Source organism: Meles meles, chromosome 17 (assembly GCF_922984935.1).
Source record: "Meles meles chromosome 17, mMelMel3.1 paternal haplotype, whole genome shotgun sequence".
Taxonomy (NCBI): Eukaryota; Metazoa; Chordata; class Mammalia; order Carnivora; family Mustelidae; genus Meles; species Meles meles.
The window spans coordinates 3,702,470-3,721,486 of NC_060082.1; the positions used below are offsets into that span (position 1 = coordinate 3,702,470).

General features: G+C 41.5%; 2 protein-coding genes and 1 pseudogene across 2 annotated transcripts; all 3 read right to left on the reverse strand.

The window, feature by feature from the left end:
• On the reverse strand, positions 1-972 carry LOC123928335 (olfactory receptor 6K3-like). The gene has a single exon (XM_045983455.1). The coding sequence runs from the start codon at positions 946-948 to the stop codon at positions 1-3; it is 948 nt and encodes a 315-aa protein (XP_045839411.1). The 5' UTR covers positions 949-972.
• A 5,533-nt stretch (positions 973-6,505) lies between these two features.
• LOC123928240 lies at positions 6,506-8,519 on the reverse strand (annotated as a pseudogene).
• Positions 8,520-11,004: 2,485 nt separating this feature from the next.
• LOC123928241 (olfactory receptor 6K3-like) lies at positions 11,005-12,904 on the reverse strand. Its single transcript, XM_045983320.1, has 2 exons — positions 11,987-12,904; positions 11,005-11,070 (listed from the first exon to the last, which is right to left on the reverse strand). Exons 1-2 carry the CDS (start codon positions 12,902-12,904, stop codon positions 11,005-11,007), a joined length of 984 nt encoding a protein of 327 aa, XP_045839276.1.
• Positions 12,905-19,017: the final 6,113 nt, after the last annotated feature.

Here is a 19,017-nt window from a genome sequence, read left to right on the forward strand (position 1 = left end):
TCACTTACCAAGTAAATTAAACACCTTGTGAGGGCAGAGCAGCTTCTTAATAGCCTCTTTCATATCCTTATTCCTCAGGCTGTATATTATGGGATTGAAAAAGGGAGCAAGGACAGAGAAGGTCAGAGCGATGGCAGTATCCCAGAACGGCATATACACGGCTGAAAATCTAAGATACATGAGGGCCACACTGCCAAAAAACAGCAGGAAGACAGCAATATGGGCAGCACAGGTGGAGAAGGCCTTTCTACGGCCCTCCCCTGAGGGGATCCCCAGGATCACAACGACAATTCTGATGTACGAAAGAGAAATAACCAGGCCTGTTATCAGAATGGCCAGAGCATGAATCACATCTTGCACTAAGATCACCGAGGCGTCCGTACAGGCTAAATGTAATAATGGTGTGAAATCACAGAAGATCTGGTGAATTTGGTTGGGGCCACAGAAAGGCAGGGTAGAAATCCACACAATCTCAGGCAGAAGGATGAGGAAGCCAAAGACACAAGAGCCCGCAGAGAGCTGTGCGCACAGTCGGGGGGTCATGATGGTCAGGTAGCGCAGGGGGCTGCAGATGGCGAGGTACCTGTCAATGGCCATGACAGTCAGCAAGGCTCCCTCAGTGTTCCCCAGTGAATGGAAGAAATACATCTGCAAGAGGCAACCGATAAAAGAGATGGTCTTTTGACGGCTGACCAGGTTGGAGAGCATCTTAGGGATGGTGGCTGTGGTGTACCAGATCTCCAGGAATGAGAAAATGCTGATGAAATTGTACATGGGATTGTGGAGACGGGTGTCCAGCCTCACAGCAAAGACAATCAATAGGTTCCCAATGACAATAAAGGTGTAGATGAAAAGTAGAGGGAAAAAGTACAGAAGGCCACCATCTTGGAGCTGGGAGAACCCAGTGAAGATAAATTCAGTCACTGTGGATAGATTTGCACTTTCCATATGCCCTGGAGAGCTACCTGTGAATGAGGGAGAGGTTATACCCAACCAATGGAGAAGAAAATCAAGGCAGTGTGAACATAAATATTACTTTGTTCCTTGGTATTTTGTGTTTTGACATTTCCCAGGTTCAAAATAACAAGTGACTTGCCTGTACCTGTAATCTTTTTATTTGGGAGACAGTATAGCATTAATATTAATAGCATGGGTTCCAATCAAACATACTGAACCTGAATTCTCAACCTGCCCCCTTTTATTTGGAAGATAATGGGCTTGTTGCATAATATCTCTGAGACTCAGCAACTTCTTCTGTAGTTGAAAATATGTTGGTGTGGGGCACCTGGGTGGCTCAGTGTGTTAAAGCCTCTGCCTTCATCCCAGGTCATGATCCCAGGGTCCTGGGATCAAGGCCCGCGTCGGGTTCTCTGCTCAGCGGGGAGGCTGCTTCCCTTCCTCTCTGTCTGCCTGCCTCTCTGCCTATTTGTGATCTATGTCTGTCAAGTAAAAAGATAAAATCTTTAAAAAAAATATGTTGGTGTGATCAGAGTTGTAAATGAATTAATGTCTCAATGTCCCTGGCATCCCTCACTATCCGTTATCCGTGAGATAACGTGAGATCTCCGTGAGATCTCACGGAGAAATCCGTGAGATTTCTTTCCTAGATCAGCTTTCCAAGAGTAATATTAACATCTTGTTCAGATCTTGTTCACTCCTCAACTATTTGCTGTGTGAATCCTTTCTTTACTGCAATGTACAGAAACCATTCTGTCCTACATGTCAGTGACATGGTAACTGCAAACAATGGAAAGTTTCAGTTGTTCTATTATGACCATACTTTTGCAACAGGAACTCCTGATCACTACTACTGGAAGATTTTCTCCCTTGACTTTCCTAAAAACCCACTCCTGGTTTGCCTGTTCCTATATGGAAGCTTCCCCCCAGGTGTGTGTTTTGTCCTTATTTCCTTATTTTACATGTTATGGACCCATCTTCTCTACCCATTTGGTACATGGCTACATAGAGAAAGTTCCTGTGGTGGTTCCTAACATCATGTCCTTCTGCATTGTCTGTTCATGAGCAACACATAGTCATCAAACATCTGTCTCCAGCACAGGAATGTTTCCTGAAATTTGGACCCAAAGATCCATAATCCCCACCTGCCACTCTCTCCTGCTGCACTACGGCAGATTTCAGAGCTCAGCACCATTTCCCTGGGATGGCTTTGTGAATATCAACCCCTGTCTTGGACGGCCTTTGGACTCACTCTTCTTCACTGGAATACTCCCGGACTTCCTTCGGGTTTCGGCTCAGCCACTTCATCTTGTCAGAAGCCCCACAAAGTTGCTGTGTTCTCATCTCCTTCCCAACATTCACACACATGTGCACATGCACACACATGCATACATGTCCACACACATGCACACACACATCTCAGTTATTCTCATCCATGTGTTCTCCACAGGTCCTTCGATCAGGGCAGGATCATCTTTTTGTCTTTCATACCCCCTGGCATGTCTTAAACACTTGAAAGCAGCTTCTTTTACCATGAATAGGTTTGGAGCAGACTTGCAAACATCATTAAAGCCAGAAAAATCCAGAAGCAAGGAAGGTGGGAAGGAAAGTATAACCATTCATAATGTAGACCATCACGTGGTCTAGATGATCGGGTATAATGTCTGATTGAAAAAATGCAGAGCCCAGAGCTCCAAAGATGGAAGTTTCTCAGAAGCCCTAGGGCAGTGCCCAAATTCAAGCCTCCTCAAATCTTCACTGAGTCTTTACGTTGTGTTTCATCCCACATGTAGGAAATGGATGCTTTCTCCCCAGACCTCAGTGACCATAAACTCACCTCTGCCAAATGCGGGAGGACTCTTCCTTTTCCCTGGGTCTCTGCATTTGCAAATGTCCTTTCACCCTCCCAGGTAGGGTTATTATAGTCATCCTACAGAACACACTAGAGGGGAAATGAGCTCCAGTGAGGCTTTATCCCCTGCTAATAAGTAGGAAGAAATCTTTTTCCTCATGAGGTCAATTATCAGAGCCCCTCTGCACTTTCTTTTCATTAGATCTCCAGGTCAAAGGGAAGTCAGCACTACAAGGAAGACTCACCGATTCTGGTGACGATCGTCACTGCCTTGTCCTTTTATCGTTATGATTCAACCAGTCTCCATCTTGGTATGGAATTGGGAGGGGTCCACGCAAAGAACATCTTGGTAGGACCCCATCCTTACAAACAAACACAAGAAATAAAACAGTGTTGAAGGTCTTTTTTTGGCATGTTAAATATTGTGAATAAATTAATGAAGACAAAATAGAACAATTTCTGTGAAAACACGTCACTTGGAAAAATGAACCAGTACTAAGGAAAAGATGAAAGAACATCCACTTTCTGCTTGCAACAACATACATGGTTCTCCTTCAAATTATCCCCAATGATTCTGATGAACTCTTTAAATATCTTATTTTTCTCCACAAAATATATGAACGATCGGTCTCTAATTCTTGTATACCATTTTATTTACAGTGTGCTACAAACATTGTACAGTAAAACATTTATATTAACTTCTTTCTCCTCATCATTCTTATAGAAAATATCTTAGAAGTTTTTTGATACAATAACATAACAATAGGGTTGCATCCTTCATGTGAAAGTGATTAGTGAGAGTGGCTCAAGGATGTGCAGTGTTAGGAAGAAGGAAGTTGGTGACTTAGAATACTTCATAAAAATAAATTCATATTAACTACCATTGCATAAGATACATTTTTTCTTAAGCACTGAAAAGAATCAGAGAAGATCTTTTTCCTTCATGTTTCTCTCTCAAGTGTAGTACTACTACAGAAATTTACTGCTAAGAAATATTATATACGCTCCTTTGAATATGCAATTTCGTCTAGATTATCTACTAAAAACTCATCTGTTTTTAGTATCAGCAACATTTGGCAAATCTACTTTTCAGATATAATCTGTGGTTCATCTGGTCACTGTTTCTAGAAATAAAATTATTTCTATGAGAAAATGCATAAATTAACAAGAAAAGAGAGTGACTTAATTTGCTTTAAAAAAAATAAATGCTTCCTTAATCTGTATTTGTCCCCATCCAGGTGTCAGGAAATCTAGAATTCAAAAGGGTTGAATGACAATAGTGCCCCCTCTTTAACCTCACAGCTGTGGGCGTGAATCCTAGCGTTGCCCCCGAGTAACTCAAGGGAGTGTCTGATTGGCAGATGGGCACCCGGGGCAGCAATATAGAAGGACATATTTGTACAGGCTCTTTATTCTCTAATCCCAGTTAGTTTGTTGCTTTCAGAAGCAAGAAAAAATGTCTTCTCCCCACTCTTGTTTTTAAAGCACCACAAGAAAAGTATAAACAGTTGAGCTATATCAAACCTTTCCTGACACTTGGAGAAATCAGTACCCTTTTAGATTAACAGAATCATTTCTAAATCTTTTGGTTTGTTTTCCTTCAGTATGAGAAGTTATATAATACTTAACTGACAATAGCTAGTGTTTGGACGGGGGCGCATAGCTCGAATGCATTATGCGTATACCACGGTCTTTCTGTGGATTCTCCTGCTCCCGTGGTACATTTGTCTTTCCAACACCTGCTGCTGCAGACTTAAGAATGCTGACAGAAGACGTGAATTCTGGTTGCCCATGGAGCAAGAACCCACATTTTCTTTTTTTAAAAATATTGTATCTATTTATTTGACAGACAGAGATCACAAGTAGGCAGAGAGGCAGGCAGGGGAGGGGAGGAGGAAGCAGGCTCCCCGCCGAGCAGAGAGCCTGATGCAGGGCTCAATCCCAGAACCTAGGATCATGTGAAGGCAGAGGCTTTAACCCACTGAGCCACCCAGGCACCCCAAGAATCCACATTTTCTGATGAGGGTACCATGAAGCCTTCAGTGTGGTGTCAGACTTAGTCAGTTAGAGGTTTTGTTGGATAATTTTTTGTTTCCTTATCTACTTTTGTTTATTTTCTTTATTTTTGATGACTATTACTCATGTTCAAAATCACTGGGTAGAGCTTGGGATGCTGTGTAGGACCAAAGTTTGTTCACTGTATCCAACGCCACCTCTCCACTCCTGAGGGCCTGTAACAGTGGCCCTTTCATTTTAATGGTTTCCTTGGTAGGACTCAGAACTCTAATTCTTATGGCAGATGTAACTGTAGACCAAATCTTTTGCAGGTAGTCACTAATGGGCCCTTTTCTTTGTTGACTGTGGCATCCTAAACTCAGACTTTTGAGGCAAAGATGTCCCAACTTTACTTAATATACCATCCACCAAAGAACAGGGACAAGGTTTTAAACCCACCATTTGATGAAGAGAAACATCGATACCCATTAATGAACCTGTACCTACAAACTCCAACTTATATCCATCAAAATCCAAGTTCTGTTTGGAATTTCCAACACTTTTATCAAAAAGACTACTTCAAAATATTTCCCGACTAAGCCTTCTCTTGCCTGTATTGAACTCCCTTAAATTTTGTTTCATGACTTTACATTTTGTCTATTGAAGTCACCTTTCCTTGTTTCCACAGTTTTTTGTTTGTTTGGTTGGTTGGTTTGGTTTGTTCTGTTTTTTGAGAGATGAGTGTGATGTCTGCTGGGAAGTATGGTTTTGTGTTCTGTGTGTCTTTTGGGTTTAGGGTATCTAAAGAAATTAGTATGAACTTGGTTTTTGTCATTATGTTGGACAGCTGAAGAAGAAAATTTTAACATGGAGGATAAAATTACTATTTTCATACCAAAATTTTTACTTGCATTTTATAAAGATAATTAAAATGATTGTACATAAATGATGATAGAAACTTAGGGCAATAGTATTGGATATAGCAAGGAGAGGAAAGTTTTCAGAGCTTTCGGTTAAGAAGTCAAATGAATCATATTTTAATTAAAGCTGCCATTTTATGGATGCACAGAAGACTTTTCTGCTAAAGAAAATAAAGGTGCTTCACCCTGGGGGGCAAGCAATGACTAAGATCCTTGTCTGTGTGTATCTGTGTGCACTGAAGTGTGTTGATGTAAATAGTGCCCTACACTGTGCTTTCTTTACGAACTGGTCTAGCAATAGTAATAATTTAGTCTTACTAAATGTATATACTTATTATTCTAACGAAGATCAAAATACATAACTAAAAATAAAAGTATAATTTACCTCCTTAAGTATCATTTTTGCTTTTTTTAAGATATCTGCTTCCGACAAACCTTATCACATAATCCATGATCCATAATGAAATAGAAAAGTTCCCTGAGATCTATTACCTGAAGCACACGGCCAGCTTCTGAAGTGGTGAGTGAGTTTGCCTTTAATGAAAACACTTCAGAAGAAACAAGCAAAGCCTTAAGCCCCATAATAAAAAAAAAAAAATCTTGACTATATATACATCAGGTTTTATAGCTATGGCAGAGTAAAAATGTGTTTTCCTAGTTAGAAGAGAAAGTAATCAGAACAGACCGAAAGCTCAGTGACAAAGATATAGGTATAGAGTAGTTTTAGTTTTCGATCTGTTAGAGACACAGAGAACAGTGGAAGGGGACCTGCAGCTCAGAATTAACCTCTAGATGTGCTCAATGTTTTCCAGAGATGCGAGAGTCTTCAAATTGCATTCTTCATGTACCTGTTTCTTGGACTATAAATGATAGGATTGAAGAATGGGCAAGAAGAATAGACATCGGTGCAATGGCTTTGTCCAAGCTGGGGGATGGGTGCTGTTGAAGTCCAAGTACATGAGGGACACGGTGACAAAGAAAATCAGGAAGACAGCAAGATGGCCCACACAGGTCGAAAAGACCTTTGTCGACCCTCAGTGGAGGGGATTCTCAAGATCACGGTGATGATTCTAATACAGGACAGGACAATGATTAGGACGGTGGTATGATGGCCACAGCATGGATCATATCCTCAACCAGAATCATGGACATGTCAGGACAAACCAGCCTAAGTCAGCATGGGGACCAGGTCGAGAAGGTTTGACAGATCTGGTTGGGCAGTGTGGAAACCCACACAATCTCAGGAAGTAGGATGAGGGAGCTGAACATGCAGGAGCTTGCAGAGAGCTGGGCACAGAGCCAGGGGGTCATGATCACCTGGTAAGAGAGGGTTGCACATGGCAATGTACCTGTCAATGGCCATAGTGGTCAACAAGATGCCCTCCAAATTTCCAAATGAATGGAAGAAGTACATCTGCAAGAGGCAGCCAGTAATTCAGATGGTCTTCTTCTCACTGATGGTGGCTGCGGTGTACCAGACCTTCAGGAAGGAGAAGATGCTGATGAGATCGTACATGGGATCATGGAGATGGGTGTCCAGCCTCACAGCAAAGAAGATCAATAGGATTACAATAAAGGTGTAGATGAAGAGCAAGGGAAAGGAGAACAGGAGGCCATCATCCTGGAGTTGGGGGAAGCCAGTGAAGATAAATTCTGCCTCTGCTGACAGGTCTGCACTCTCTGTATCCCCAGCAGAGCTCCCTGTGAATGAAGGAGAGGGCACACACCAGCTCCCGGGGAGGTGGAGAAGAAAGGGGGGAGGGGTGTACAGCTAGATAACTCCAATGAATAACAAGAAATTACTTGAAGGTTTTATTGTCTCCTAATGTCACACTCTTGTGCATTTGTATTTGACATGCTTTCTCACTGCTTCAGAGGCACAAGCGTGGAAACAGGTGTCTTCAAATGCGTTTAATGGTGCAATTATGTTCAGCTTAACCTGTAATACAACTATTTGCATTTATAAGCTGCACACACTTACTATTAAATTCAGATTTAATAATTGTATATATATATAAATTTTAGAAGTAAGAGGCACAAAAAAAGCAAACGAAACAAAAAAATACAACTAGAAGTTGTATTATATTTTTTTCTTTCCACCCCATTGGATCATCTTGCATATTCCTCGGTGGAGATTTCTGATCTAGGGGATTAGAACGTAGGCCTGGGGTCTGCTCTGAAACCCCGACTGAGTCTCTTACTATCTACATGTCTTTTGGCAAATTGCTTAATCTTTCAGGCTCAAGTACTCTTTTGCAAAAATGAGGTTAAAAATAGTACCTATCTAACAGGGAACCTGAAGATTAAGTAAATATCTGCACAGGACATAAGCAACTTCTTGAAAGGGTGGTAAAACCCAGCTCCCCACGACTCTCATGTTCCCACAACACTGCTGGGAGCTTCTGTCCTGAAGGTCTTCCCTCCAAGCTTAGCGATGCCCTGTCTGCCCATGGTAATGGGGACTCTGCAGTCCTCTAGCCCTGGCACCGTCCATCGCTGCTACCCGAGGCTTTCCTCCTGCACTGCTGTGATTCCATCCCTAAGAGTAAGGGCGTGCATAAAAGCAAATGTTACAGGGCTGCAGTCCATATGCAGTGGTTATCAGAGGTGGTTCTGGTCTGGGCCTTTTCTTTCGTTCCATTAGTTGTATTCATTCCGTCATCCTGACTCTTACTTCTGCTCGTCTCTCTCCTATTAACACGGCCACTTTTCTTCTCCTTTCCCTCACGCTCTCTGCTCTCCGTAATTGCGTTTGCTCCCGCCGTGATCTCGTCCACATACAAGACCTCAACCATTACTACTTCAGGTGTTTCTCCGCAGTGGGTCCATGAGCTCCAGACCCACACATCTGACTCGGAACTCACCTCAGCTCCTCCTCTTGCATGCCCAGTGCTCTTCGGTCATGCACACCGCTTTGCGGGGTCACCACAGTCTCCTGAGTCTATCACGTCCTCTGACTGTGAGGTAGCCGCCGCTCCACCGCTCCTCACCCTGGCCCTCTCCTGGCACAAAAGCAGTGCATAATACCGGTCAAAAGTCTGCATATTAGAAATAGGTGTTCTCCACTGCTGACAATCCCCTGACCTATCTCAAGTCATTTAGCCTTTCTATGCTTTAATTCTTCTTCTGTACGAAGCAGAAAATACTAACACTGACACACAAGGCTTCAGGAATAGGTAGACACTTTTAATAGCGGTAACCGCACTGCGTAGTGTGGTGGGGTATGGAGTCACGTTCTGTGGCAAGCGCTGCCCCAAGCGCAAGCTGTATTTCTTACTGAGGCTCTAGCAAAGTAAGATTATCCTCATTTTACAGAAGAAACACTGCCCAGTGGGTCTCAGCCGAAGTCAGAATACAAACTCATGCACTCATTCTCCAGTGACTCCAGCCCAGACACTCGACTGCCCGCACCAATATGTGTAAACGTATTTTCAGTGCTTTAGAGTCGTGCCAGGAATCTAGAAAGCACCCCAGAATGCTGGGCACCAGTACTCTGGGGTTTCGGGACTGTATGTGTCATGTGTCACAATAATCATCAACGGCTTGTTTTTCCTTCTCTAGACCAGGCTCCTCCTTCAGGGCAGTAAACTAGAATAGGGTCGACATGTAAAAAATGGCTGGTGTCAAATAAATTAACTTGGAGCAAGTGACTGGGTGAAATTATAAGTTAGCCCACAAGACAGCTGTGGGGACATGTGAACAAAGATAATTAGGGACTGTCTGAAAAGGAAGTATGACAATTTACTTTGAGTGACAATCCTCATCAAGTCTGGAAAAAATGACCTCTTGAAAGATGGCATCGTAATGGAGTATCTTGTTTCATATATACCTGTGCCCAGCACAGACCCCTACACTCGCCCTCCACCAGCATTCGAAGCTTCTGAGTCTTCAGGTTATGACGTTCTTATTCTTACGCATGCTAAGTGAATTCTTTCTCAAGACATCCATCTGCACTCACCTCTACCAAAGACCACAGGGACTTCTCTGTCTGTCTGGGTCTCTGGATCCTGGATATTCCTCCAGATATTATATATCTCATACAAATAATGTAATATAATATAATATAATACAATATAATATAATACAATATAAATATTTTATAACATACACATAATGTAATATAATACATTTTATAACACACACACATTTATTTATTTATTTATTTTTAAACAGGCATCCCAGGGAAGAGTGGGAAGGGGATGACAGTGTCATAGGGGATTCCTGCCCTGCACCACAGTGGAGAGCATCACTTTCCCTCGTGGCGTTAATTAGCAGAAAGATCCCCTCTGTACTCTTGTCTCATTAGATTTTAAGATCAAAGTTGTCGCCAAGTATTTTTCCCTGACTGTACTCATCACTCTGAACATGGCGAACTACTTTGTCCAGGTACATGTGTCTATCAGGGTGTCATGCAAAGAGCATGTTTGTGTTGGTCCTGCTCTTCTCACATGAACAAACAGGTGCGAAAGTCTTGAAGGAAATATACCAACATCAGAAAAAAAGCTTGAAAGAATATTTAATAGAAAATAAGATCATTTCATAACAGGCATGTCATTGGGGTCTGTGCCAATATTGACGTGAGGGGGAAATGTCATTTTTTTTCTCCTGCCACAAATGTATGTGGATCTCTCTGACCCTGAACAATTTACGTTGGTCCCGCTCACCTCTCTGTTGAAATGTCTCACCTTTTTTCATCGGATTATTCTGTGCTCCATGTGCTCAATCCACTGCTCTGTGCTCCGTTGAAGACTCAAAGTTCTTCCCCCCTCCTCATCTTCCTCCTCCTCCTCCTCCTCCTCCTCCCTCTTCCCCTCTCTTTCTCGCCCTCCCCCTTCCTCCTTCTTCTTCTCTACAATCTGTTAGCTTTTATTATGTAATCTGCTTGGAAATATGTATGGGATTTTTGATGAGAAGACATGCTTTCTTTCTCTTTTAAGTTTTGTCTAACATTTCTTCCTGTGAATTGGGGGCCTATTTTCCTTGTCTAACTTCTTATAATATTTTTCCTAGAAATTAAAAAATAACAATAAGCCATGGGAATAAAAGGCACAGTATAGGGAACATAGTGATGTTGTGATACTGTTGTATAGTGACAGATGGTATGGAGAGCATGCCATATAGAGAAGTAGAATCACTATATTGTATACCTGAAACTAATGTAACATTGTGTGCCAACGCTACTCAAGTTAAAGATAGAAAAAAATCACATGAGGGATCTGAAAAAATTTAACTGGCAAAATTGTATTTCTGATGATATAGCATAGTGTGAACTGGTCTATTTCATTTGAACAACTTTATTGAGATATAATTTGTATCCAGAGACCATATGTAATGTATACAGTGTGATTAATGTGAACACACAAACACCATACATAATCACCACAGTAAGGTAACAGATGTATCCAGCACCTCCCAGAGTGGTTCATGTTTCAGGTCACAATGCTTGTATGTAGTGAAGAACCTTCACCTCCTCTACAGATCTTACACTCTTAACCATTCGATTTTGTAATCTGTAGTTGTTACTAATGCCTTTGGAATAATAGTAATAATAGTAATAATAATAATAATAATAATACTTACATAGTAACAATAAAATAAATGTCTCAAAATCTATTTTAATGGCTTAAACATCGTATTTCCTTTCTCTTATCTATCAATCTTTGTGAATCTGATACATTAAATGTGCATAAATAGAATAAATGTGTGAAATGAAATAAATGGAAGCTATCAGTGTGTCAATGGATGAATTATATGTTAGGTTTTTTTTTTAAGATTGTATTTATTTGACAGAGAGAGAAATCACAGAGAAGCAGAGAGGTGGGGTGAAACAGGATCCCTGCTGAGCAAAGAGCCTGATTTGGGGCTTGATCCCAGGACTCTGAGATCATGACCTGAGCCAAGGCAAAGGCTTAACCCACGAGCCACCCAGGCACCCCTATATGTTAGTTTTATGGTTTGGTATGTCAGGGTAACATTCTAAGTGAGAGGGGCTAAGAGCTAGTTAGCATCAACTTGCAGATGCATTGAACACTTTCTGAAGGCAGAGAAGCTTCTTTTTTTAAAAAAAAAAGATATTATATATTTATTTGAGAAAAAGAGAGAGTAGCAAGAGAGAGAGCATGAGTGGGATGTGCAGAGGGAGAGGAAAAAGCATACTTCCCACTGAGCAGGAAACCTGATTTGGAGCTTGACCCAGGACCTGGGATCATGACCTGAGCCAAAGGCAGATGTTTAACCGACTGAGCCACCCAGGTGATCCAGGACAGAGAAGTTTCTTGATTGCAACCTTCATATCCTTGTTTCTCAAGCTGTAAATGATAGGGTTGAAAAAGGGTGCAAGAACGGCAAACATCAGTGCAATAACTGTGTCCAAAATAGGGGGGAAAGTGGCAGTAAATCGCAGGTACATGAGGGACACGCTGCCATAGAACATCAGAAAGACACCAAGGTGAGAAGCACAGGTGGAAAAGGCCTTTTGGCGGCCTTCAACAGAAGGGATCTTCAGGATCACAGTGATGATTCTGATATAAGAGAGAGCAATAATCAGGACAGAGAAGATGATGGCCACAGCATGGATCACATCTTCAATCAGAATCACTGACGTGTCTGTACAGGCCAAGTGCAGCACAGGCTCAAAGTCACAGAATATCTGACGGATCTGGTTGGGTCCACAGAAGGGCAGTGTGGAAATCCACACAATCTCTGGGAGCAACACAAGAAAGCCAAAGATGCAAGAGCCTGCAGAGAGCTGAGCACAGAGCTGGGGGGTCATAATGGTCGGGTAACGGAGAGGGTTGCAGATGGTTACATACCTGTCAATGGCCATGGTGGTCAACAAGATGCCCTCTGAGTTTCCAAGCGAATGGAAGAAGTACATCTGCAAGAGGCAGCCAGTAATGGAGATGGTCTTCTTCTCACTGATGAGGTTGGAGAGCATCTTGGGAATGGTGGCTGTGGTATACCAGATCTCCAGAAATGAGAAGACGCTGATGAAATTGTACATGGGGTTGTGGAGACGGGTGTCCATCCTGACTGCAAAAAATACAGTGAGATTCCCGATAACAATAAATGTGTAGATGATGAACAGAGGAATGAAGAGGAGGAGGCTACCATCTTCAAACTGGGGGAATCCAGAGAAGAGAAACTCTGTCACTGTCGAGGTTCGGTTAGTTCTTACCATGATCTCGGCGGTTTTAATTGTCATAGGTAGAAAGACAGAGCTCCCTCCCTAGATAAAATATAAAGAGTTAGATCTCTTGGCTCATATAAGAGTCAAAGGAAGAAATGCTTTAGGTAGATGATCTATCTCCATCATTCTTGGATTAACTAAGCAGATATCCATTTAGTCTCTATTACATGCCAAATAAAACTGTACACTTGTATTTCAATTTGGTAGTGAAGAAAGCACTCCATATTCGTGGAGCTGATGTTCCGATGTAGGAGGCAAATAATAATAAATAAGATATAAACAATGTCATGTTTATAAGCTACACTAACTAAAATAAAGTAGAAATTAGGGATACTAATAGTAATTGCCTTTTATAAGAATTACACTAAATTATTGTGAATCACACTAGTTAAATTCTCTAATGTTTCCTGACTATGGATTAGACATTGCAAATTTATATTCTGAACTTTCTGAAAAATCCCGTTTTCACTAGTCTGCTCCTTTTTCAGACCACAGTGTGGTTAGAGAAGAGGGAAAGCTTTTTAGGCAAATATATCGAGGTAAAGCTATGGTAGGAAATTATTTCCAGCAACAGAAAAGATAAAGCTCGTGGAGACTGGCCAGCACCAAGGGAAGAGCTGGGAGGAACCGAGCTTTAGGCTTCCGGAAGAACAAAGAAGGCTCAGTGGGTGAACGTGGAGTTCCCTCTTTAGAACTCCCTTTTTGAAATCTTTCAGACTTCTAGATGTCAGTCCATCAAAGACATTGAAAAGAAACAGTGTCTTACGGAGATAGCTAAGTCTCCCCACACAGATCATTTATACCTTAACAAAGACCATCAAAAAATGAGAAAGTGAGGGCCAAAACGTGAGAGTCCAGGACAATTTACATCTCTTGAAAGTGTCAGGAAGCATGAAGAGGTGTCTAAAGTCAATACAAGGAAACTCATCAGGTGTACCTGGGACTCTTCCTCCCCTGGCAATTCAGAAACCTGGTCTATCAGAGAGACAAAATCAGTCGAAGAGAAATGTTGAGAATACCAAGGAAGTTGAAAGATAAGTTCTCTTTTGAGATAATGTAAAGCCATTTAAAAATGAGCTCCTCATATGATTAAATTAGAACACTTGATCATGATATATGCCAATATTCCCTGGGAAGACAGCCAAATAGTTCCCCCGAGCTGATACTATTTGAAAAATTACCTACAAGCAGAATCAATGTAAAGCTTACAACTTTACTGAAGAGTGGCATTTGCAATTCCAAATTAACATGAGGCATTTGAAACATAGATGGACCCAAAGGAAAAAATATTTGGCTCATTCTGAGATGTTTTTCAGAGATCTCATTACAAAACTGAATATATATTTTTGAAAAAGATCTTTTAAGAACTGCTTTATATAGAACTGAATTTGACAAATATCAGTTGCAGCTTCTAGAAAACCAAGTGCCACAGAAAATTAGGAAATGTTGCTTACACGTATACGTGTGAATCCCTCAGGTTTTCATAAAATATTATTTTAAGTGTTTTTCTATAGTTTTCAATTGTCATTAATTTTTCTGCTGGTTATAGAACGTCTGGTACATGAATATGCATATATAAGAATGGATACATTGCATATAATATATGGATTCATTCAATGCAATCTCACTTAAAATCCAAGTAGAGTGCTTTTTATAGATATTAAGAAGTTAATTCTAAAATATATATGAAAAGACAAAGGACTAGGGAAAACATCTTGAAAAAAGAGAACAAATCTGGAGGACAAAACTGCTGATAACATTTCCAGATTCACTATAATGCTAAAAAAATCAAGATAGTGTAGTATTGTTGAAAGAATGGACACAATGATCAATGGAACTAAATAGAGTATAAAAATAGACATCCATACAAATGGCCAAGCCAGAGAGAAAAAAAGCATTTTTGGCAAATTGTACTGGGAAAACTGGAAACAAATGTGCTAAAAATTTTTTTGTATCATATACAAGAATTAACACAAAATGGATCGTAGAACTAAATGTAAAACCAAAAACCATAAAATATCTCCCAGAAACTAGAAGAGAACATCTTTATGACCTTTGGTTCAACAAAAATGTATATGCCAGAACATCAAAAGCACAGTATGTAAAAGAAAAAAAAACTGACAAATTGAGTTTCACCAAAATTGATGGCTCTGCAAACCACACTATTAAGGGAATGAAAAGAAAAGCCATTCTGGGAGGAAGCGTTTGTGAGACATGTATCCAACCGAAGACATATCCAGAAAACATGAAAACTCAAAAACTCTTAAAGCCACAGTGAGACACAGCACCATAACACAACTATAAGAACAATGACATTTTTTAAAAGCGAAACAGCTGGTGATGTCAAAGGCTAGGGGAAGTATAGAGCGACTAGATCTCTCCTATAGCGCGGGTAGGAATGCAAAGTGGTGTGGCCATGAGGTTGATTTCGGCAGTTTCCTGTGAAGTCAAACATACATTCAACATGTCACCCGGCAACTCCACTCCTAAGTATTAACCCAAAAGAAATGAAAGCTTGTTTATATCACTAAATTCTACACTTGAAACCTATTTTAGCATACATGTTAGCTAATTAGAATTTAAATAGAAGCTTGGGAAAAAAATGGAAGTTTATGATCACACCAGCACTTGTAAGCAAATATTTATAGAAGCTTTATTTATGAAACTGTAAACAACCCAGGGGTGCCTGGGTGGCTCAGTGGGTTAAAGCCTCTGCCTTCAGCTCAGGTCATGATCTCAGGGTCCTGGGGTCAAGCCCCGCATCGGGCTCTCTGCTCAGCAGGGAGCCTGCTTCCTCCTCTCTCTCTGCCTGCCTCTCTGCCTACTTGTGATCTCTCTCTGTCAAATAAATAAACAAAATCTAAAAAAAAAAAAACCTGTAAACAACTCAAATGGTCTCTAACTGGTAAAGGGACACACGAACTTGGCACATCTATGCAATGAACTACCCCTTAGCAATGAAAACGAGTAACACGCACACAACGCAGATTAATCTCAAATGCATGGTGATGAGAGGAAAAAGCTGAAGTCTGCATATTGCATGATTCCATTTATATGACTATTGTGGACTGAATGTTTTTAGCCCCTGCCCCTCTCATTCCTGTGTTGAAACCTCACTTCCCAAAGTGATAGTACTAGGAGATGGGGCTTTGGGAAGCTAATAACAACTAATGAGCTCATGAGTGGCCGTCGTTCCCTTCTAAGAGTCTGGAGAGAACATCTTCTATCAGCTGTCTGCAGGTGTAGATACGGAGAGAAGCAGTTATCTACAAAGCAGACAGCAAGTCTTCCTGACCTGGGCCTCAGAGTTCCGGGCTGCAGAGGAGCTACAACATATAACTGTGTCTTGTGTAAGCCACCCCATCTCTGGTACTTCTGTTACAGCAGCCTGAACCACTTCAGACAGAAATTGATACCAAGAAGGAGGGATACTACTCTAATGACTACCTAAAAATGTGGAAGCAGCCTTGGGACTGAGCAAAAGGCAGAGGCCAGAAGCGTTTAAGAAAAGTATTTTGTGCCCGAGAAAACGTCAGTCCCAGGTGGACGGAATGTGGTAGTAACCTACATCTGTAGGGAGATCATTAGTGGTAACTTTGACTCATCACTCTGCTCTTGCCAAACCCAACTCCAAGCAGATCAGGAGAGCAGTGTGGGCCCGTGGGAGTCCACTGGAACAGATTTGCCCTTCCTGGTCTTCTGGACTCTGCAAAGCTTAGAACAGTTGAATGGAGGGGCTTGGAGAAACACAGGAAATGGTGGAAGACCAGGGCTGACCTAAAATCTGCAGAAATGTTAGGCTGACCCAAGCCCCAGGTGGATAGAATCAACTTGTGAATGACAAAGGGAAGGTATTTAAGTTATGCAAACGTTTTTGAATAAAGGACTTGAGGGTCCAAGGCACGGGAATAAAATAATGCGGGAACAGGAGATCTCGCCTACTCTACCCTCAAAAATGTACATGCGCTGAGGAGCCTAGGTGAACCCTGTGTGATTTTCAGACCTGACTGCGGGTGATTACAAAGGCTGTCCCACGCAGGCTCCCAGGGAAAGCCACCCCCCGGCACCTGGCTGCAGCCCATGCACCATAACCTCTAAGAATTGCAGCTAGGACTGGGGTCCTCTGGCCGCTTGTACCCCTTGCATGTCACCATTTACCCCAGCAATTACACCCCTACAGCTCTGTCTGCAGCCTTGGATCAAGGTCCTCTTCAGGCAACGCTTCCCAGGCTTCTTTAGGGGACGAGAGAGAGAAACCCTGGGGTCACTGTGTATCCTCCTCTCCATCCCAGAGTCCATAAAACTGCTGGAGCCTTTTGTTCAGGCTCTGCTAACAGTGTAATGATGCTCATGTTTGCACTGATACCCCGACCCTTGGTCCGTGCTCGTTTTCTCAGGGAATATGACAGGGACCAGAGGAGGCACTTTCTCTGCTTTCTGCCTTTTGCTCATACTATGGATCTAAAGCTTCATGGTTACTTTTATTTGGGCTCAGTGTTGTTTGAATCCCCTACTCTGACACTTGCCGGTTCAATTCTCTCTTAGCTCAGCGGAACCCCTGACACACACAACGAGATTCAGGGAAGGGGCAGGGCAGGTTTGTATAATCTCCATCTGCAAATCAGTGTGAAGATATCTACAACTATTGCCTTAGAACTGAGGTATTTTGGACCCCAAAGGCAGTCAGAGTTATTGTCTTACCGTGTTTCTGGCACCTCTATTTCCCCTAAGTGAGTGATGTTATTCTTTTAATAGAATCTGGGATGCTTATGTTTAAGCAAAATCAATGTCCTGCTCTACAGAAATTAATGTGTCAATTCAAAATTTACCCACTGGAGACTGGAAGGAGAGAAATGAGCTGACCCAGTCCCACTTGGAGAAAGGAAGGTGAATATAAAAATAAGTCTGGGGAGGGGGTAGAGACCATGCTCAATTTGACTCAATTCCTTGGAATAAGATTTTCAAGAATAGGCTCTTCAGATGTATCTGACCTCTTTACCCATGACCCTATTTGGTTTATATCCAAATGACTAGGAACAGAAACCAGTATGTAAAATGGTGTCCTCCTGGATCAGAATTAATTTAGAGAAACTCTGAGGCTGTGAAAGCAGAGGAAGAGTATGATTATTAGGGGGAAAGTCTTCTGATTCCATCATCACACCCCAGAAAAAAAAAAAAAAAACAAACGTCATCGCCGATTTTTAATCCCACAAGTGTCTCTCCTCCTCCTGAGCCTAATTCCACTCAGCCACTCACGCAATCTCAAACATGTCCACAGATACTGTCATTTAAGTCAGTAGAAGGAGCCCAAGCTGAGTGTCCTTTACTTCTACACAGGACAAGCTTACATCTTGGGCTCACGAGTCTTCTCCTCTTACCTCCCGCCGAGACCAAGGGGATCCTTTCCCTGGGTTTATGCTGCTGAAGCCCCTTCAGTTCATCAGGTGGACCACTGTGTCTGTTTCTAAAGCCTTCTTGGGAAGATTTCTCTACTGGAGATTTCCCTAATGACCAGAGAGAAATATCAGTTCCATTTCCCTACAGATTAATTAATAGAAGCTTCTCTGATCTTTCCTCATTAGCCCTCCTTAGTGAGAGGAACTCCAAGAGTCCTTTTAAAGTATGAGCCCCCTTTGGAAGATTTGCTCAGAATAAATAGATTAAATAAATGCATATTATTATTTTTCAAGTTTTGAGGAAAAAATGACATACATACATATATAGACATACATATATATACATATACATATATACATATGTACATATACATATATATACATACATACACATATAGACATACAGGATGATGGTTTGATTTGCATTTATTGTGAAATGATTATAATAGGTTCAGCTAACATCCACCTTCCCATGTTGATATAATGCAAAGAAAAAAGGAAAAAATTTCCCATTGTGATGAGAAGTCTTATATTTTTTTCTCTTAACAACTTTCCTATATACCATACAACAGCATTAGCTCTGGTCATTATGTCGTTATATCTCTAGGACTTATTTACGTTATAACTGAAAGTTTGTACATTTCGACCACCTTCCTTCAGCTCCCCCTGCCCTCCCCACCACCTCTACTGGAGTCAGACCTTTTTCTA

Bases quoted from the DNA above. Each gene is read 5' to 3' on its own strand.
- LOC123928335 (XM_045983455.1), bottom strand. From the start codon at position 948: ATGGAAAGTGCAAATCTATCCACAGTGACTGAATTTATCTTCACTGGG.
- LOC123928241 (XM_045983320.1), bottom strand. From the start codon at position 12,904: ATGGTAAGAACTAACCGAACCTCGACAGTGACAGAGTTTCTCTTCTCT. The intron at 11,071-11,986 runs CCTGGATCACCT...TGTTCACATTAA, and splicing joins CAATCAAGAAACTTCTCTGT to TCACACTGTATACATTACAT.